General features: G+C 59.1%; 1 protein-coding gene across 2 annotated transcripts in view; it reads left to right on the top strand.

Annotated features, from left to right (window-relative positions):
- ABLIM2 (actin binding LIM protein family member 2) overlaps positions 1–21,077 on the top strand; it is a 129,206-nt gene that overhangs the window by 54,747 nt on the left and 53,382 nt on the right. For both annotated transcript variants that reach the window (XM_082653968.1, XM_082653967.1), the window contains exons 8-10: positions 4,319–4,377; positions 12,723–12,800; positions 19,875–20,021. In XM_082653968.1, coding sequence (XP_082510094.1) covers positions 4,319–4,377; positions 12,723–12,800; positions 19,875–20,021 — 284 coding nt within the window. The remainder of the gene's footprint in view (positions 1–4,318; positions 4,378–12,722; positions 12,801–19,874; positions 20,022–21,077) is intronic.

Raw genomic sequence — 21,077 nt, 5'->3', positions numbered from 1 at the left:
CCCCAGCAGGGATGGGGGTCCAGGGCCCAGCAGGCTCTCCCCACGGAGCACCCGCCAGAGTCGGCAGAGTGACAGCCTGCCCGGTTTTGCATCGTCCATCCACGTGATGTCCGTGAACCTGAGATGGACGCGATAAGAGAAAGGCCAAATTCAGGAGCAAGATGCAGGAGTGTTGGAAATTTGGGTCCCAGCAGCCAAACGGAGGTGGATGTGGTCTGTGGTCGCTTCAAGCCTGTCCTGAAAGCCCCTCAGCTCAGGGCTTTCCCCCGCACTACCCTCCCTTGATTGGTGAGGGAGCGTGGAGACCACGGGCCGCTCCTGAGGCTTTTCTCCTGGTCAAGGGAGTCGCCAAAGTGTCGGTAAAGAGAGTTCTGGAGAAAAACATAGCCAACCTTCTAACCCATTTCGTGGCATTTCATGGGAAATCCCCAACCCATTCACCATTAAAATAAAAATAATAATAGAATAAAGGCGAGGCGTCCTGTGGCCACCAGACCTGGAGAAGCAACAGGTGACAGCCAGTTGCCCCCTCCCTCCTGCAGTGACCCTGTTCAGCTCGTTGCCGCTTTTGTTCAAAAAATTGCACCAACACTCAGACCGGAGCACCCAGCTCCCAGCTATTGCTTTACGTGTTTATTCACCGGGGTGCTAGGAGTTCTCCTTCGAGCTACACTTAGTTTTATCACCTTGAAGACCCACCCCATCCCTGTGGCTTATTCATTCCCAAGCCTTGATAAAGAAAGATTATTTGGACACTTGTCAAAACGGTAGGAAGACGGTATATTCAGGACATGGCAGAAGGTGGGAGGGGAGTCAGGCCAACTCCGAATTCACAAGGACGGGGGATTTATAGCCAAGGAGGGGGTGGGGATTAGGGGGGGACGGGTGGATGGAAAATTACCAAGAGGAAAGGCCGAGAAGGATTCCTGCTGAAGACAGGCCAGCGGCCTAGATGCAAAGTCAGTGGTGGGGCTGAGGCTCCCCAGTGCCCTCGCTGACACTGGGCTCGCAGGTTGAAGGCCTTCCCCGAGGGGCCTGGGTGGGTTGGGTTAGATGCTGAGACCCCCTGTCTCTGTAGTCACATTGTCTTTTCAAGGACGTCAGTGTCTCCGTGACCCCGGAGGCAAGCTGAGTAGGGCCAGACGGACCATTGGATGACCTCACCCGGCGTCCTTCTGGGGCCGTGTGTCACACAGGCCTCCCTTTCTGAGACTGAACCTCGTGGGGTGACGTCAGCCAGGACTGCCTGGTCCCCAGCGTCCCCTCTTGTTCTTCAGTCTTGAGAGCTTATGAAAGGGGTCCTTTACGTACGTCTGGGTGGGGAGGGGTCACCCTGCCCGAGGCGCCCACGCCCACTGTAAGTGGCACCTTCAGGACGTACTGACGCCTGGCACAGTGGCATCGAGCGGGCAGCTTGGGGACGCGAGCTGGCCATCAAGGGGACCCAGTCTCAGAACAAAGATGCTCTTCATGGCTCTGGGCTCCCTGTTCCTGATGCGGGACCTGCCCTGACTTTCTGTGGGATGTCGCAGCCCATCCCGTCGCCTCCCAGTCTGTGCCGGAAGGGTTCAGACCCGGTCGGTGATTTTTCACGCCCCACTCCACGGAGCACCAGAGTCCCACGGTGAGGGGCCCCTTTGGGGCTCTGGCCCTGCCCTGCACGGACACCCCAAGACCCTCTGCCTGGTCCACCTGGATGCTGGGGCTTCAGGAGGGCGTATTTGACGGCTGAATCCCATGCAGCAAAAGCTGCAAGGAGCAGAGGTCCCGGAGAGCCCTTTGGCCTCCGAGGGAGATGAGGTGCCCCCCCGCCAAATACCAGCACTGCCACCCAGCCCTGGACGCACCTTCCTGTCTGCAGACTCAGTGAACATAGGCGGGGGGGTCTGACTCTCGCTAATTATCAGGGAGACCCAGATTAAAATAACGCGTTGATGTTATTTTTCCCACTGGGTGGATGAGGGTTAAAAGGAAAGACACATCCCCATGCTGTGGGGATTGGAGGAAACGGGCGTCTTACCTGGCTCGTGGGCGAAAACTGGGGAATTGCCAAGATGCCCCAAGAGCCTTCAAAATGCCCACACCCGGGCTCCCCTGGTGGCGCAGTGGGTGAGAGTCCGCCTGCCGATGCAGGGGACGCGGGTTCGTGCCCCGGTCCGGGAGGATCCCACATGCCGCGGAGCGGCTGGGCCCGTGAGCCATGGCTGCTGAGCCTGCGCGTCCGTAGCCTGTGCTCCGCAGCGGGAGAGGCCGCAACAGTGAGAGGCCCGCGTACCGCAAAAAAAAAAAAAAAATGCCCACACCCTCTGAGCCAAGACCCCACTTTTAGGAAGCCCTCAAGTAAATCAGAGAGATGGGGTGGAACTCATGTACAATGGACTCTCCACAACTTTTTTTTTAATATAAATTTACTTATTTATTTGGCTGCGTAGGGTCTTCGTTGCTACACGTGGGCTTTCTCTAGTTGTGGCGAGTGGGGTCTACTCTTCGATGCAGTTGCGGTGCGCTGGCTTCTCATCGCGGTGGCTTCTCTTGTTGTGGAGCACAGGCTCTAGGCATGCGGGCTTCAGTAGTTGTGGCACGTGGGCGTAGTAGTTGTGGCCCACGGGCTCTAGAACGCAGGCTCAGTAGTTGTGGAGCACGGCATGTGGGATCACTCTGCGGCATGTGGGATCTTCCCGGACCAGGGCTCGAACCCGTGTCCCCTGCATTGGCAGGCGGATTCTCAACCACTGCGCCACCAGGGAAATCCCTCCCTTCAACTTTATTTAGAAATCAAACTTTGGAACTAACAGGCAAGGAGCAGATAGAGACGTTCTCATCAATCCGTACAATGCAATATTATGCAGCCCTTAAAGTTACAGTTTTGATATTTAATTACGTGGAGAAATACTAAGACACTTTTAAGCAAAAATCGCAGGATACAAAACTGTGTACCTACGTTGTGTTTAATATGTATGTGTACGCTGCAAGACAGCCCGACCCAAAGTGGGTAGGAGGTTACAGATGATTTTAATTTTCCTATATATTCTTTTTTAGGCTTGTTTAAATTTTAATCAAAAAAACAGCGATTACCTTTGTAATCATACACAATGTTTTAAAAAAAGAAAAGCTTACGCACAAACCAACCGAGGCCCGGTCTCTCTGGGAGCTCCGGGTTGGAGCAGATATTTTCCCAGGGAGGAGCAGAAATAAGTTCCCTTCCCCGGCGTTAACTCACGTGACCCGGAGGCTTTGCAGGCGGAAATGGGGTGCAGCTCCTTCCTGCCACCACACGTTGAAGCCCCTGCTGTGTGCCGGGCCCCTACTACGCCCACTCTGTGTGGCTTGTTCGGGGGATGTGAGAATGGGATGGACAAGGCTCCCACCTCCACGCGGGGCATGGGCTGTCCTGGCAGCGGTGGATGTAAACGCGGACACGGCAGCCGTGGCCACCCGCAGAGGGTGCGTGAGCGGAGTACGGGTGGACGGAGGGAGAAAGGGGGCCGGGCTGAGGTTCAGGGAGGCCCGAGGGGGGAAGCAAGCGCTCTGGGCCCTGAAGTTATTACCCCTATTTAGTTATATTAAATTCTGCTAAAGGCCTGAACAGGTAGGGTTATTGTCGGCCCTGTGTGCAGGTGGGAAAACTCTGAGACTCGGGGAGGTCGAGTTTGAATTAGAAAAGAGAAGGGCCCTTGGGGTCCTTGGGACGCTTGGTGACCTGTTACCTTGAGGGGGGCGCCTGTAGCTGTGGGGCCACGGCGGGGCCGGCATGAGCGAGACAGCTCAGACACCCCGCGAGTGAGCGTGGGGTCGGGCCCCCAGCCTGCAGCCCTCATCTTCACCCCACACCTAAGGTTCCCACCTGGGGGTCCCCGAGGAGAGCCCTGCCCCAAGCCCTCGTTCCCCAGGCAGGTCCCACTGGGCTCCGGCCCCCCACTGCGCCCATGGCTGGGCCTGGCCACTGCCCACCCGCACAGAGAGGAGCTGGTGCAGGTCGCACGGCAGCCCCTCTTGTCTCCCCTGCCTCTGAATAGAAGCCACCCGCAGACCCCCTCCTCGGAGAAGCCTCGTCTGGGCGCCCGGGGTTCCGAGAGACCCCATGGGAGCATCAGCTCGTGGTGGGGCGTTTCCTGTGTGTTTCATGTCCTCCCCTTCCCGGTGGGGCTGTGAGCCCCCGTGATCGGCCCCAGGCCCAGCCCTGACCTGTGACTCCGGCACAGACGAAGGGGAGTGAGGGTCCGAGTGTGGACGCCAGCTCCCTCCTCCTGACACTCCGCACGGCCCCTGCATCTCCGGAAATAACACTAACACTTCCCTCTTGGGAATCTGTCCCCAGGCTCCTCCATCTGGCACCCGGCGTGTCGACAGGCAGCCAGAACTGAAGACAAAAGCAAGGTTGGTGGAATTCAGTCTCTTCCGACGCCTTTCCCCCGCTTCTGCGCTATCATCACACGGTTAAGAGGACGCTGGCTGCGTCTGCAGGCTTGCCGGCCAGTCCCACCAGGCCATGGGGCAGGTGGCCCGAGGCCTGGCGATGTTGAGGTGTAAACAGGTAGATCAGCTGCTGGGTGGGACCAGGGCCCTTCCTGCACTGGCCCTGCCGACCTCTTCCTTTGTTCAGTGGACGCTGATGGCTGCGGAAGTTTGGGGACAACTGCAAAGTTAGCGGGTCTCCAAACAGTCCCAAGACCGTCCATACTTCTGACGCCAACAGCTAGTTCAAGGGGTCCTCACAGCTGCCCGCAGGTTCATTAACGTGTCTGAAGCACTCACAGAACTGTTACAGCCCCGGTTATGGTTTATCCCGGCAGGGGGCAGGGGGAGATACAGAGTGAAAGCAGCCCAGCATGGGGCGGGGTCCAGGAGGGGTCCGGACACACGGTACCATTGTCTTCTCCCCGTGGAGTCCAGACTCGGCCCCTCCCAGTGACGGGTGACAGCGCACGCGGAGTATTGCCAACCAGGGAAGCTCCGGGGCCAGAGACCTTATCGGTGCCCCATTAAATGACTGATTGGTTGGTTGGTTGATTGATTGGTTGCCATGTGGTTGATTTCACTCTCCAGGTGACATGACCCAAGACCACCAGAATCATAGGGTTGGTGTTTCTGGCATGGCCAGTTCCACTCTAAGAATTTTGGGTGCAGTTAGCCCCCTCCCTAAACAGAGACATCCTATCGGGTACGATCACCTTCCAGAAACTAGAGCAAGACCTCTCTCTGGGCCAGGCTAGACCACCCTCTAGGCCAGGCCAAATTCCTTGCCCCTCAGAGGCCCTGTGCTGGGCGCCGGCATGCCCCTGACCCTTCCGGGGCTGGCGTCCCAGAGAGAGGCAGAAATCAACGCCTCAGCAAGAAGATAACGCAGCAGTGGTTGGCGGGGCAGGAGAGCGGGGGAAGGACCGACCTCACCTGGGATGGTTGGGGGGGGTGGGGGTGCAGGCGGTCCTCCAGAGGAAATGAGCGGGAGCTGAGCCAGAAGATGAGACGGTGCCAGCCCTGAAGAGAGGGAGAGGGAGTGCGGTTCCAGGCAGGGTGGGGGTTCGTGCAAAGGCCCTGGGGCAGGAACAGGGCAAGCTCCCTTTGGCTTGGGTGGCGGTGGGGTGAGCAGGAGAGGGGTCCCGCTGCCCCCGGGCTGCCACGCCTCCGTCCTCACCGCTCCCTTTCTCCCCTGCGCCTTCGCAAATGCGTTCCTTCCGCCGGAGATGCCCTCTCGTGCCCTTGCATCACGCATCCTGGCAAACTCCTCCTTTGGGTTTTAAGATTCACCCAGAATGTCAGCCCCTGAAGACCTTGCCAACTCCTGCTCCTGCCCCGCGTCCTCAGCTCACACCCCGCAGGCAGCTCCCTCTTCCCTAAAAGCCTGGAGGAAAGGCTCCAGTCTCTCCATCCTGAATTCCCGGCTCCCACACGAGTCCTGGCAGGTGACACACTCAAGCGTTTGCGGGTTGAAGGAAGGAAGTGAATACAATGAACTGCAGCCCAGGGGACCGCAGGCCCTCGAGGGGAGGCGTGTCAGCCAGCTTTGCTCTGTCAGGCACTACCAAGCCCTGTGCCAGGGGGCCCCCCACCCCTGCAGGACCCCCACTGGGAGCCACGCCCTGCAGGGCCCCGGGATAGCGTAGATGGTCCGCGGGCGGCGAGTGGTGTGTGACCCCCAGGACTCTGGGCCCGGCCTCAGGACGCCAGCAACCCCTGGCTTTCCACTCTGTCCCCCATGCGTGGTGTCCCAGGCATGCCAACCCTTTTAAAGCCACCAGACAGGCTACGGATGAGCCGGGTGGCGGTGGGCCCTTGAAGACCCTGGCTACTCAGATGCCGCATAGCAGCAGGTCTGCATCCGTGTCTGGGAGATGGACAGGGAAACTGCTGCAGGGGGCGGGGGGACGCACGGGGTCGCTAGCGTGCCCGTGTGTGGTGTGCACAGTGATGCTGGGATCACTGCAGAGTTCAGACCCAGCCTTCTCGGACCCCAGCCCGTGGGATACCCAAAATTCCTTTCGGGGGTGAGGGGCTCGCTCTGCTGGTGGCAGCTCTGGGTCAAGAGGCCGAGGTGACCGGGGTCCCTGGGTGGAGGCGGGGAGGGGCTGGAAGGAGCAGAGGCTGGAGAGTCAGGCAGGTCCCCCGGGAAGCACGTGGGAGGCCGGCCGATCCGGGCGTCTCGGTGGCTTCCTGCGCCTCTGCGGCAGCTGCGTTTGGCAGGAGGGACCGTCGCCCAGAGGAATTCTGCTCCAGGAGGAAAGGGGCAGAGCTCTGCTGTTGGGCGTACTTTGCTCTTTACTGTTGACGCTGGTTCTGTTCGTTGAGCCCTTCACTGATACCTTGCACCTTGGGAGCGAGGGGTCAGGGCTGCAGAGTCCCCCCACCCCTGGCTGTGGGGAGTGAGCAGAGCCAGAGCAGAAACTTGTCCCCAGACCTAGCAGACGCCGCAGGGGCTCAGGGCTTGGGAATTCCTGGTGGGCTGGATGGAGACCCACCTCGTGAACTTTGGCCCACGAGACGTGATGGGGGCATGGGCTGGTGGAGGGGACCCTCCTCGTACCGGGCCCTCGGGCTGGGTGGGACCCAGCCCAATTCAGCACACTTGCCAAGCCCGTTCTGAGAGAACTGAAGAGGGAAACCCTCGCATTTTCTTTGGCAGTTGATCTCAGGGGGTCTGGAAGCCGCTGCTTCAGGGGCATCTGCCCCTTCGTGATGCGTTCGTGGCTCTCGGCCTGCGGCACCGAGGTGACTAAATCGAAGCCCTGCTGTTCCTGATGGAGGCGGGAGCAGGTGGACTTAGGGGCACGTTACGTCCGAGGGCCGTGGGGACCGTCCTGCTACCCCTGGTGTGTCACGGCGACCTGGGGAAGGGTGGCCCTGAGCCGGGGTGGGAGGGCTCCGCGGAGGAGGACCACGTGCCCCGGGCCCTCTGTGTCCCCAGAGCCTCCCCCGGCCAGGTCAGCGTGCCCAGCACCAGCCCCTGGACTCTGGACCCACTGCCGAGCTGGCCTCAGGCTGCTGCCAGGCCTGGTGGCAGCAGCCGCCTCTGCTCCCAGCCTGGAGGCCACTGGCCCCGCGGAAGCGAGGCTCTCTGAATGCTGCAGGCTGGCAGGACAGGAAGGAAGGGAAGGCTTGTTGCCCCGGGGGCTGGTCATTGCCCTGGACTTGGCTTCCTGGGCTTGTTTCCACAGATGCTTTGGGAACATTTGGGGCAGAGGCCAGCAGCCTGACAACAGTTGCCCTTCCGTGTCCTGGGACAGCATCCAGGCCCCAGTCATGCCCTGCTTGTCCCTTGTTTCACCCTCCCCGGGTCCCAGCCCCACCTCCGCCCCTCAGAGCCTCTTCTGTCTCGCCCGGGAAATGAGAATAAACTCTGGGCCTGGTGGGCCGGGCAGTGAGTGGGCACATCAGTGGGTGGACAGGGCAGTGAGTGGACAGGGCAGTGGTGGGCGGGGCAGTGCGGGAGTGTGGCAGTGAGTGGACAGGGCAGTGGTGGGTGGGGCAGCGGGTGGGTGGGACAATGAGTGGACAGGGCAGTGGTGGGCAGTGCAGTGGTAGGGCAGGGCAGTGAGCAGGACAGTAGGTGGACAGGGTAGTGGGTGGATGGGGAAGTGGTGGGCAGGGCAGTGGGTGGGCGGGTCAGTGAGGGGATGTGGCAGTGAGTGGATGGGGCAGTGAGTGGACAGGGCAGTGGTGGGCAGTGCAGTGGATGGGCAGGGCAGTGAGCAGGACAGTAGGTGGACAGGGCAGTGAGTGGATGGGGAAGTGGTAGGCAGGGCAGTGGGTGGGCGGGGCAGTGAGGGGGTGTGGCAGTGAGTGGATGGGGCAGTGGGTGGACAGGGCAGTGTGTGGGCGGGGCAGTGGTGGGTGGGGCAGTGAGGGGTGTGGCAGTGAGGGGGTGTGGCAGTGAGTGGACGGGGCAGTGGGTGGACAGGGCAGTGAGTGGACAGGACAGCGGGTGGGTGGGGCAGTGGGCGGGCCGGGCAGTGTGTGGACAGGGCAGCGAGTGGACAGGGCAGTGGTGGGCGGGGCAGTGAGTGGACGGGGCAGTGGGTGGACAGGGCAGTGAGTGGACAGGGCAGTGGTGGGCGGGGCAGTGGGTGGACAGGGCAGTGGTGGGCGGGGCAGTGAGTGGACAGGGCAGTGAGTGGACAGGGCAGCGGGTGGGCAGGGCAGTGGGCGGGCCGGGCAGTGGGTGGGTGGGGCAGGCACAGATGATTTTCCCTGGGCACTCAGGTCCCCTTGGAGATAGTTCTCCAGCCAGCTGACTGCTTCCTGCCCGGGGGCCGGGAGAGAGCTGTACTTTTCTGTATTGTTCGCTGCCTGCAAGGTAGCTAACGTGCATGAACCAGCCAGCCCCGGTCAGCTCCGGGTCAGCCCAGCGGGGTCTGCTCAGGGGGCCATCAGCCCCTGAGAAGGGCAGCAGAGGTGGCGTCACTAACTCCCTCTGAGTCCGGCCTGTGGGTGGAGGCAGCTCCACTCTTATGTGGTAAATCCAGACGAGAGCTAACTCACTCGTCTGGAGGGCTGCTCAGCGGTCATCTAACTAGTGCCCCTCACGCCAGGCCCAGTGGGCTCCAGGACCCCCGGGAGCCAGCTCCATCTCTGTGTCCAGCAGCAGGGGCCGGCACCGGAGTCCATGCCAGGCCGAGCCAGGAGAGGGAGGGCAGTCCTTCCTCACTGCCCGGAAGGCCTCCCTGACTGCGTGCTCCCCCGGGGGATGGGTGCCCCCCCCGGACAAGGACGTGCGTCTGCTGAGCGTGCCGAGGGAAAGCCCGTCAGAAGGCTGTGGTCCTAACTGCCCATCCCCAGTGCATCGTTGGGCCGTGGGTCACGTGGTCATTCAACACACAGCCCCTGAGCACCTGCTGTGTCCCTTCTGGGCTGGGTACCGGGAACACGCAGGTGAATGAGACCAGCGGGTCCCTGCCCTACAGGAGGGCCCACGTCCTCTGGCAGGGGAGACAGATGGGCAGGCTCCAGGGTGCAGGATGCTTGCCTGTGACGGGGGGAGGGACGGGGCCAGCTTCCCGGAGCTGAGACTTGGCAGGTGTGTGGGAGAGTGGGTCACAGGGCCCAGCCCTGTTCTGGCTCTGGGTCCCAAGCCAGAGGAACCACGATCTGCTGGGGATTGCATGAGGGTTTCAGAGCCATGGCAGGGGCGGCCCCGTGTCAGCTGAGTAGCTGAGAGGAGCTCCTTGCATGAAGAAGGTGGCCGGGGACAGCCGGGCATGCTCCTGCTCGGGTGGCCGCAGAGCGAGCCTGGACTGACCGGGCTGGTCCCCCAGGCTGCGGGTCTCCACAGTTACCGTTTCAAGAGCCCATGTCCTTCCCCACCCCCACCCCAAACCCGGGGCACAGAGGTCCGGGCTGCTTACCGCGGGGGCACCTGGAAGGAAGCAAGAGCCCCTGCGCTAACTGTGAGGCCGCTGAGCAGGGAGAAGACAGGCTTGTTGAGATGGTCCCAGAGGCCCAAACGCAAGGACGGGGTGACTGAGCATGAGTGAGAACGTTTCAGTGGAATTCGCAGAGGCCGCCGGGGTGGGAGAGCAAGCCTTGGTGTTGGACTCTGCCTCTGCCCAGCTGTGTGACCTTGGGCAAATCACTAGCCCTCTCTGAGCCTCAGCCCCTAGGCTTTAAGTTGGAGATGAGTGGGTGCTGACCCCTCACGCGGTATCCATGCAGCTTGTGTGGGACCTTAATGAGAGCCAGGCGCCCCCGTCACTGTTGTAGGACGACGCTTCCCGGGACCAGGCTGAGCGGTGGGGACAGGGCTGGGTGAGCTGCCCGGCCCTTTGCTGGTGTGAACAAGGCCCTGGAGAACACAACTGGGTATTGGGTTTGATTGTGAACGAATTGGAGTCAGGGTAGGGAGAAAGTGAGAGAAAGCCCAGGTCTCCTGACTCTGGGAGAATCACCTGGACTCGGCCCCCTCGTGTCTGGGCTCCCTGACCTGTGGGACGCGGGGACGCCCTGGCCCTCTCCGGGGCTGGGAACCTGGCACAGGGAGGAGAGCACCGTGCAGCCACCCACCTGCCTGCTCGGAACCCTGAAACATGCCAGAGCAAACCCAGGCGCCTGCTGCCGCTCAAAGAGCCCAAGCCCCCTTCCGTCAGGGTCGTGGTGACAGTGAGCCGGTGCCGCCCCACCTGTGCCGTGAAGTGTCCCTCTTGGTCTGGGGGACAGTTCTTGGGCCACTGCTGCAGCTCTCATCTTAGGGGCACTTTTCTTGTAAAACAACCAGTGTTTGTCGGCTTTGCAGACAAGGGGCTTCCTGCCGTGAGCTGGAATAAACTGAAGTGAAATAAAAGTAAGGACGATTGACAGTGCCAAGCCCCTAGCAGGCTGTGCCTACGTCCTCAGAAACAGAAAGCACCTTCCAAGCAGCTCTTTCCGTTTCATAGAGAAGGAAGCTGAGAGTCAAAGTTTTCTTTCAAATGTATTAAATGTGTACGTACATCATTTTTGCCTAGTAAAATAGGCAGCCTGGCCACAGGGACGGTGATAAAACAGACCCAGTGTTACCGGCCTCCGACGGTGCATCTCCTTTGCAACAGCACTTGACGTTGTGTTTTACTGGGGGTGGCCGAGCCTCAGGGGTCTGGCTGAGCTCCTTGAGGGACCCCAGCCCCTGCCTGCGAGGGGCCCGGGGAAGCAGGGCAGGCCTCAAGAGGATGCCAGGGTGATAACTGGGGGAAGGAGAGGGGATGGACCAGCTGGACGAGTGACCGAGCGCAGAGATGGGAGCATCACGCCCTCTCCCTCTTCTCTTTCCCTTGTAGATACAGAACCAGGCTCCCAGTCAGGTTTACCCAGGCACCACCCCCTATGCCTTTGAGGTTTATCCCTCCCACTACCGTGTCGGCCTCACATCTGGTGTTGTCCCATTCTCGCTGGCGTTGTGCTAAGTGTAGCCAGAGCTGGGGGTCATCCACTTGACGGGGGTCCATGATGGGGGTTAGTGTCCTGGGGCTGCCATACAGAATGCCACAGACTCGGGGATCTTAAACAGCAGAAATGTATTTTCTCACAGTCCTGGAGGCTGGACGTCCAAGATCAAGGTGTGGGCAGGTGGGTTTCTCCTGAGGCCTCTCTCCTGGGCGTGTAGAGGGCCGTCTTCTCCCTGTGTCCTCACATGTCATCCCTCTGTGCATGTCTGTGTCCTAGTCTCCTGTTCTTATACGGACACCAGTCAGGTTGGATCCAGGCCTGTCCTAAAGACTCCGTTTAAACCTAATTGCATCCTTAAATGTCCTGTACCTCCAAATACAGTCACATTCTGGGGTACTGGGGTATTGACTTCAACGTATGAGTTTTGGAGGGAAGCAATTCAGTTCATGATGCGGCCCCTCCCAGGCTGCTGGTACCACTGCAGTGGGTGTGGACCACTGAGAGGGGCTGGACAGAATTCCAGGGGGTGGGAGGAAGGGGCCTGCTGAGAAAACAAGAGAGGAGCCGTGAGTGGGTAGGGAGAGGGGGGCGCTTTGTGAAGATGGGTCCCGTTTAGACGGGGCAAGTGGGAGGTGTGGAGTGTTAGGTACGTGGGTGGTCCCAGCAGGGGTGAGGGCTGGACCAGGAGAGGGTCCAGGAGCTACCCGGTCACGCCCGACAGGTGGGGATGGGCACAGGTGCAGCGAGTGGGGTGGGAGCTGGAGACAGGCAGGGTCCTCGCACTGATGGGGGGCCTGACACGGGGGAGTGGAGGAGATGGACAGTCTTCTCGGGGATGTCACCTCGGGGGTGCAGGAGTCATGGTCGGAACCGAGAGAGGAGGGGCGGGGGAATGGTTCCAAGCCACAGTGGGCACACGAGGAGCAGACCACAGACGTGGCGGCCGCCGAGTCAGACAACAGAGGCGGGGCTGGCGGAACGAGCTGCTGTAATCCACATGGAGAATAAGGTCTCTGAGCAGCACAGTTCCGCCTTTGCCGTTGGAGCGCGCAGAAACACGGAAACGGCATCGCTTGCTCTCATCCTCCGGAAAACAGATAGTGTTGACGCCGGGAAAGCTTGGCAATCACGGGAGCGATTCCGGCCGGCGCTGAAAGCATGGCTGTTTGCTTGCAGCCAGGGTCACCTGCTGTGTCTTCTGGTTACAGCTGTGCTGTCGTTCATTCAAGCCTGCGTGTTTATTTTAAGAATTCTTTCAACCTGCAAACAGTATCTCGTGAGCCGGCATTTCTGTTGGAGTGTAGCTGCCTCTGAAAGGTCCTTCGCGTTGGCGGCCTGCTTCAGCCGCCTCCTGTCTCCTCCTCTCCTAGGAAACCAGAACCTCTTCAGAGAGCATCATTTCCGTCCCTGCTTCCAGCACCTCAGGGTCTCCGAGCCGCGTGATTTATGTAAGTTGGATTCTCTCTGTGGAGAGTGGGGAGGGGCCCCGGGGCCTGGGGTCATTGCTGAGTGTGCCCTCGGAGTGGGGGGCCGGGGCCAGCAACCCCCCGGAGGCCGCGGGAGAGGTTGGTGCAGACCGTGAGGCTGGGTCGGAGCCTCCAGTGTGGATGTGTTGTGTGACCACGGCCGCCCCGTGATGTGGCGACAGGTGCGCAGAGAGGTGTGCTCACAGCTGTGGTTACAGGGGTGACGGTGAGCCACTTCCGCATCCCCACAGCCAGGACTCACCTGCGTAAATAACACTCGGGCCCGTGTCACAGATAACGGTGCAGATCTGTGGCTGCTGCTGTGGAAAGTTCCTAACGTGTCTTTAGAAGAAGCATGTGAAGGGTAATACATGTTATGGGATCCCGTTTGCGTTTGTGTGTGTATGTATTTGTGTGCATGTGTGTGTGTGCATACGCATATGTGTCTATGTGCACGTGTGTGTGCGCGTGCGTGTGTATTATGGGTATGGGTATTTGTGTGTGTGTGTGTGTGTGTGTGTATGTGTGTACGTGCACATACAAGTCTAAAAATGATTGGGAACATTTTAACGAATAGTTAATAACAGTTACCTCTGGGTGGTGGGATTAGACATGGAAGGTGATGGCTGTAATTATTTGCTAGTTTACTTGTCTAAGTGGCGAACTCCATTGTCTGGGAAACAGCCTGTGCGGGGTGGGGGAGGGGAAGGGAGCGAGCCCTGGACTGGGTGTCTTGGCCCAGCTGCACACCCGAAGGACAGCCGGTGACTTGGGACGAGTCGCCTCTCTCATCCCCCCCGCCACGGGCCAGGGCCTCATTTTTCTCTCACACGATGGAGATGGGATTCGCTCTTCTCAACACTGCTTTTCACTCCCCAAACTCTCCTTCTAGTTGGGCTAGGGCCATTCCTGACCCTAATTCTGATAGGTGATAATAACAAGGGTTCTAGTCCGGAGAGTAAATCACAGGATGACCCTTTGCAGGTGCAAACCCGGAGGCTCAGAAAGGCAGCACGACGTCACCCGGCAGCTGTGTGCCCTTGGGCGAGATGTTAGCCTCTCTGAGCCTCTGGGAGCTCACCTGTACCTGGGGACCCACAGTGCCTGCTGCCCAGGTCCACTGAGGTACTGAGTGGGAGGCCCCGGGCACAGCCCTGAGCCCAGAGGGAGGACAGGAAACGCTCGCTCGCTGGGATTAATGTTATGACGTCTGTGCTCGTTTGCCGGGGCCGCCGTAAAGCCCCGCAGACCAGGGGGCTTCAACCACAGAAATGTATCTTCTCACCGTCCTGGAGGCTGGGAGTCTTGAGTCGAGGTGTCTGGAGGGTTGGTTCCCTCCGAGGCCTCTCTCCTGGACGTGTAGACGCCTGTCTTCTCCCTGTGTCCTCACGTGGTCGTCCCTCTGTGCACATCTGTGTCCTAATCTCTTCTTCTCAGAAGGACACCAGGCGTACTGGATCAGATCCCACCCTAATGACCCCTTTTTACCTTAATCGCCACTTTAAAGCCATATCACCAAATGTAGTCACTTCTGTGGTGCTGGGGGCTAGTGGTTCGACATAGAAATTTGGGGAAGCACGATTTGGCCCCTAATACCATCATCATCATGAATAATAATAATAATGACTATTGTTATTTGAATGAGATCGTGTTTGTGAAGCACTCGGCATGCGGCCAGGCATGGTCGTGTCCCCAGACTGCAGCTACTGCTGGTAAACTGCTCATTAAACATGAACTATTATTTTTTGAACAAACTGGTGTTTGTAAGACGCTTAGGTACGGTAGTGACCATGTAACGGTGCAGTGAGCAGTGACCAGAGTCCCTGGGCTCTGTGATCACTGTTACTTCAAAGGTCATGCAGCGGTAAGCAGTGGAGCTGTCTTTGAACCCAGGTCTCTGCCACCACAGAGCTTGGGTTCTTCCCAGGGAACCCCGCTGCTCAGTGCTGAAAGCCAGCCCTGCTGGGTCCCTTCTTCCACCTGGCAGTTCTCAGCACAGCCAAGTCCACGCCCCTTGATCGGGTCACATGGCCTTCCCGCCCTTGGGGAGCACGAACTTGCCAATGATGACGGTGGGCAAAGAAGTTGCCCACCAGCTGGCTGTGCCTTCAGCCGAGGTAGATTCCAGCTGGTCGCACCGTCCCAGCTGAGACAGACTTCTCGCTCAGCTCATACGAGTGTGCTGGATTCCTGTTTAAACAGAAGGCCTTGAAGTGTACACACGGCTATATGTTTTAAAAAGTAAAAGTTAAAAAACATAAGTGAATAGAAGACCTCAGGCGAATTAATTTAATCCTGTCTCCTGAGTCTGAAGCAGCAGTTGTTAGTTTGACACTGAAGAGGTGCCTTGAGTTCTGGGTACCAAGCAGTGTACTCTGCTGTCTGCTTTTGCCTCTCAGCATCCCAGTTAGATGCAGCTCAGAGAGGTGCAGAAGCTGGTCTGTGTCACAGCCTCTAAGTCATGGGGCCACCGTCCAAGGACCTGCATCCATCCCTAACACATGGACTCCCAGCACCATGGCCAGCGCCCAGCCGGGAAACGTCCCACCCTGGCCATCCCTCCCAAGTCAGGGTCGGTATCAGCACCAGTTGGCAGTGCACATCCATGCAGTTCCTTCCCTGAGGAGACGAGAGTCTGGTCAAGCAAGTGCCCTTCTTATCTCAGGCTCAGCCCCTCTGCTCTTCCTTCCATCTCCCTGTTGGTATCTCCTGTCACCCTACTGTGCGCCCAACTCTGCTCAGCGCTGGGCACACTCAGGACCTCAGGACGGTGGTCCCAATCCATGCACCAGCTCAGCGTGCTTAAAAGGATGCCAGCCGCCTGGGACCCGCCTGCTGTGGGATGGTTGTTCTCAAATGCAGCTTCCTCTCCCTCCCTCTCCCTTCCTGCCCATCAGGAAGAGATCAATGCCCCGCGATGTCCCTGTGTGCAGGAATGGCAGGGAATTTATCATGTGATGTGGCTACCGTCTCCCACACGGGCTGTGAGCTCCTGGCGGGCAGGGACCGTGCCTCACTCACCTTAGTATCTAGGATAAAACATGCACACAGTAGGTGCTCAATAAATTGTGGGTTTTTAAAAGTAATCTTTTCACCGCCTTTTTCTTTATTACAAATGTAACCCACATTTATTAGCAACAAAATAGCGATTGGTGCAGAGGTGCAAATGAATACCATTTATAATCCTCCCAGCCAGAGTAGCCACTGTTAATATTTTGAAGTATGCTCTTTAGGTTTCTTTTTCTCTGTGTGCGTGTATTTTTTTTTTTAACAAAATGAGGTCACATTGGCTATATTGTTTTGTAACCTTTCTTCAGCATGGCAATAAAGCAGTGAGTCGGCATAGCATAAAAGCGGCATCGTTAGATCATATCATCGGTAGGATTATGTTATAGCTATAACGTCATATATGGTCATATCTTATTATTAGTTGTTATGCTGGATACAGTGTAGGAGAGAAGAAAGCTAAGGGAAAACACTTGTACTTACACACACTCCAGTGGCCTTCCGCCAATGAGACAACATAGCCTGTTGTCATGGCAACTGCCCTGGGACTTGGATGCAGGGAAATGCATCTGAGAGCCCCGCTGGGCAGGACAAATGCTGAGGAGCCAGGAGCACAGCCGCCTAGCCGGCCAGCTGGGGGCGGGCAGGCTTCTCTCTGAGCAGGGTCGTGTTGGTGGTAGTTGGCATCGTCGGGCTGCCTCCCTGATCCCCTGTGTCAGGGCAAGGCGGGCGCTGTTGACTGTGCACCTGGGGCTGAGAAAGCCAGCGGGCGCTGAGCGCTGCGATCATAGCAGGACAGAGGTGGGTGGACGGACACAGCCTCCACAGTGACCTGTGAATGCTGGCCTCTCCCAGCCCCTCGGCAGCATCGCCCTTTATATCGAGCTGTGTTGATGGTCACGAAATCCAGCAGATGGACAAGGCCCAGGTGGTATTCCCATTTTCAGGGGGAGACAAAGACCCAGAGAACCCAGCTGGCTTTGGCAAATGTGCGATCGACTTTAGCTCAATTCGGCATGCCTGCCCCGAGGGCCCGTGCCGCGTCAAGCATGGAGTTAGGGGGAGGGACTCCATGGTGAATCAGGGTCCTGAACCCCCAGGAGCCACCAGCCTCAGGAGAAAAGGAGACAGATGCGCCCACGAAATCAGCACCTTTACTCACAGGAGAAGGGGAGGTGGTGGAGGGGAAGCGTGCTGAATCTGGAAGGACCAGAGGATGAGCCGGGCAAAGAGGCCTGGGAACAGCATTTCGGAGGGAGGGAACAGCATGTACCAAGCCCTCATGTAACGGAAAGTGCGGTCCAGCTGCTCGCCGCTCAAAAGCCAATAAAGAGGCAAGGCTGGTGGAAAGGACACATGGCTTTATTTTGGACGCCAGCGACGAGGGCGAGGTAGAGGAGGGCGGACGCCTGTCCAAAGGCTGACGCCCCCCATGACAATCACTGGGCAAGAGCTTTTATAGACGGAGGGAGGGGGCTACATGCAGAAACTGCACAGTCAGCTCTGACCGTCGTCTTGAAATTGGTCATCGGTGGTCTGACCAGCGTCATCTTGATTGTTTTAAGTACAGTTAGTCTTCGGTTTCAGGGTCAGTCTATTCCCATTTCCTTGAGGTCAATTCTTGGAATTGTGGCCACTTATGTCATGGCTACAGTCTGTCATCATGTAGTTAACTTCTTCCACCTGGTAGGGGTTTCAGTATCTATAAGGCAGCTCCCAGGATACGGCTCAGAATATTATCTGTAGCCCTTAAGGAGGAACTAAAGGTCTTTGACTTTGCTTAATGATTAAACTATTATCCTTTGGTCTCCTTTGATGGTTTCCTTTGTTTCTGCATCTTCTCACTTCTCTGATTAAACTTTGGCTGAAGTTTTCCTGCAGACAAGAGGCAGGAGGAGGACGTGGGCGGAAGCACCATAGGGTCCTGCTCCGTTTCACTCAGGCTGTGGGTGTTCTGGAAACTGTAAGGGGTCGAGCATGACAAGGGGCATGGGTGGGGGAGTGAGAGGCTTGGATGAGCAGATACACAAGGGCCAGGTCCCCAGGGGCCTGAGTTCAGATTTCCCCGGAAGGCAGAGAGGAGCAGCTCAAAAATGCTGATCGGGCGGTACCACAGTTACAAACGACAGACTCAGGGTTTGAACTCAGGTCTTCTGAACGTTGCCCAGGGTTCCCAAGGGAATCGCCAGAGATCTGAGACATCAGGTGTTCACTCTCTCAACCTGCGTCACAGATGGCAGGGATTGCCCCTAGCGTACCCAACGACTCACGCGAGCCTTGGAGTTGGTGGTCAGGGAAGTCTTCCTGGAGGAGGTGGGCTGCCGGACTTCAGAGGATAAAGGAAAGCTGGAGGGTGGAGGCTGAGCCTGGCACACTGGGGGAACAAGGAGGAGACACCTTATGATGAATGGGCTGGAAACATCAGGGCCGAGTTTGGAAACTGCAGTGAGGGCTGTGTCACCCATCCCGGAAGGGGCTGCCGGAGGATGTGAGCTGGAGGACGACGGGGTGCAACTGGAGTTTGAGTGACGTGGCCCTGGCGGGGAGGAGAGCCATGGTGGGGAGGAGAGCCATGGTGGGGAGCATGGCTCTGGACTCAGACAGCCTGCGTCTCCTCCCTGGCTGTGTGACTTTGGGCAAGTTACCTGGCCTCTCTGGGCTCCGGTTCTTCCTCTGTGAAGAGGACGTCCTGTGAGCGCCCCCAGTGCTGTCCAGGGTGGAAGGTGTAGTGTCACGCTGCTGTTGGTGGTGTTTGTTAGAAGAATTGCTGGCAGGACAGCCCCCCAGAGGCTGTGGCTGGATAGGGACGCGGGCAGTGAGGGCCTTGACCAGAGCCGCCTGGGTCTGGGAAGGGGCAGAGAGGAAGGCGGGGGCAGCGTTGACCTGGCCGGGGGCACCGAGGGAAGCCGAGGTTGAGATGAGGGTTCCTGCTGGGTTTGGGGGTCGAGCCGAGCCAGCGGGGGCAGCCCGAGTGGCCAGCTTTGCCTGTGGCTGGCAATGTCAGGCTGAGATTAATCCTCGGAGGGGACCCAGCGGAAGGAGGTGACTGGTGTGTCAGCTCCAGGAGGGATGGGACCCTGGGCATCCGCCACACCAGGAACTGGCTCGTGCTGGGAGCAGGCTGGGGACTCACGTTCTCTCTTCCGTAGGGCTCGTGGGCTGTAAACATTCCGCCGGTGCTGGAGGGGTGCTGCAGGGACACGGGGACTGAGACCGGTGTTTGGGGGGGAACCTCGGCCCTGCTGTGAGAGCCAAGCTGAGGCGGCCACCCCGCTCCAAGGCCTGTCCCGTCAGTCACGCGCCCCCGGGCAGCCCCCGGAGCCAGGAGGAGGGGCCAGCGGGCGGTGCAGGGGAGGCCGGGCCCAATTGCAGGGGAGTGAGCACCCAGGTGGACCTCACCTAAGCAGACGTGGTGGCCCCTGAGTGTGTGTGTGTGGGTGGCTGGGTAGGGAGATGTGTGCGTGTGCACTAGTTTGGTGGGTGAGGTTGTGTGGGTGCGCGTGAGTGTGTGGAGGTGCGGGTGTGTGAGTGTCTCCCCTCCGCAGTTGCAGGCGGGCATGTTCCCCGTGTGCGTGCATACGTAGATTGTGCGTGCAGGTCTGCATGTCCGAGGTGGGTGTTTGCATGTGTGCGTACATGCCTGCACACGTCGTGCATGTGTTTAAATGCACGTATGTACATCTTTTACGTACGTGTGTATTTTATGTGCACACGTGCGTATGTGCGTTGCGTGCGTACAAGTATACTACGTGCACGCGTCCATGTGTGCGTGTGTGCATGTCTACACGTGTGTTTTCTGTGCCCGCACACGTGTGTTTGTTTACACGTACACGTGTATGTATGTGTGCGAGCATAGATGTGTGTGTGTGTGGCTGTGTGTGTATTTAGACCACGGGCTGAGTTCTCACTGTCCGCGGGGACGCAGGTCCGTGTGCCACGAGGCTTCCCCACGCCTTTGCCCCCGGCCCCACCTCTACCCACGGCTGCCGAGCGACCACGCCTCCAGGTGTGGGTCTGACCACCCCCTCGACTCTTTCCTTCCTCTCGCAGGCCAAGCTGGGTGATGAGATCCTTGACTACAGAGACCTGGCCGCTCTCCCTAAGAACAAGGCCATCTACAGCATCGACCGCCCCGACATGATCTCCTACTCGCCCTTCATCAGCCACTCAGTGGGGGACAGGCAGAGCTGCAGCGAGGTACGGCCCGGCCCGGGGCCAGCCTGCAGGGCGTGGCACCCATAGCCGGTCCCCTTGGCGTCCATCCCCATGGCCGTCCGGCAGCCTCAGCCTACTTTACCCCCTCAGATAACCTGCGCCTCCTCTTTAAAGAATTCCCAGTGTGCTCTGGCCCCGAACTGCCCCTCGCAGACACACTGACGGAGAGGGTCTGGACAGGCCCCCTCGGCGGGCGCAGAAAGCAGGAATCTTGCTGGCGATCAGGAAAGTGACAGGAGGAAAGCGAGAGTCTCTTTGTTTTCTTAAGTTGGGAAATGTATCCTGTTCCTTTGTCCAGAGCGCTCCAGGCCGCGCTCCGGCTCTCCCCGCCCTGGCCCACTCCTCCGTCCCGTGAGCTCCCCGAGCTGGCTTGACCCCTGGTTGACCCCAGACGACTTCTTCCCCGCTGTCCTGTGGGCAGTGTCCTTTGCTGGACCTTCCTAATCGTGGCCGCTTCTCTCCATTTACCCTGGAATTTGCTGGTGAAGTCACTTTTCCTTTGTGAGACTTCAGTGTGACCGGGCCACGGGGGTGCCTGGGATGGAGAGGAGGCGTGTTTTGCCAGCTGTCGGCCATGTCTGTGTGCCGGTCACGTGGGGTGGCCCGGCGTGGGCGCCCCGCTCCGAGTCTCCCAAGCTGTGGCCGAGGCTCCGGGGCGCCCGGCTCGACGCAGACGCCTGCTGCGGTCCAGCAGCTGGTGCAGCTGCGGGGCGTGAGGGCAGGGCGGGGACAGCCCGGGGCTCCGGGGGTCCGCGGCACGCTCACCGGTCATGCTGCAGTGGCCAGCCCTTGTCGCTGATATCACAGTCATCACCCGCTCCTCAGGCCCGCTCTCACTCTGCGCTGACACTGGGCTTCTGCGTCGCCCCGCCTCCTGTGGCCCAGCACTTCGGGAATGACCGTCCCAGGGTGTAGATGAGAAGACGAGGGTGAGGGAGAACGAGGGCGAGGGCCCAGGACCGTGCTGCTCACGGGGGCAGAGCTGGGGCTTGGGCCCTCGTGGCTGGCCTTGGTCACTGCTGCCTCCGTGCCGGCTGC

This window comes from Grampus griseus, assembly GCF_964374135.1.
Source record: "Grampus griseus genome assembly, chromosome: 4".
In the NCBI taxonomy this organism is placed as follows: domain Eukaryota; kingdom Metazoa; phylum Chordata; class Mammalia; order Artiodactyla; family Delphinidae; genus Grampus; species Grampus griseus.
The sequence above is the reverse complement of the archived record's forward strand: the minus strand, read 5'-3'. Positions and strand labels throughout refer to the sequence as shown.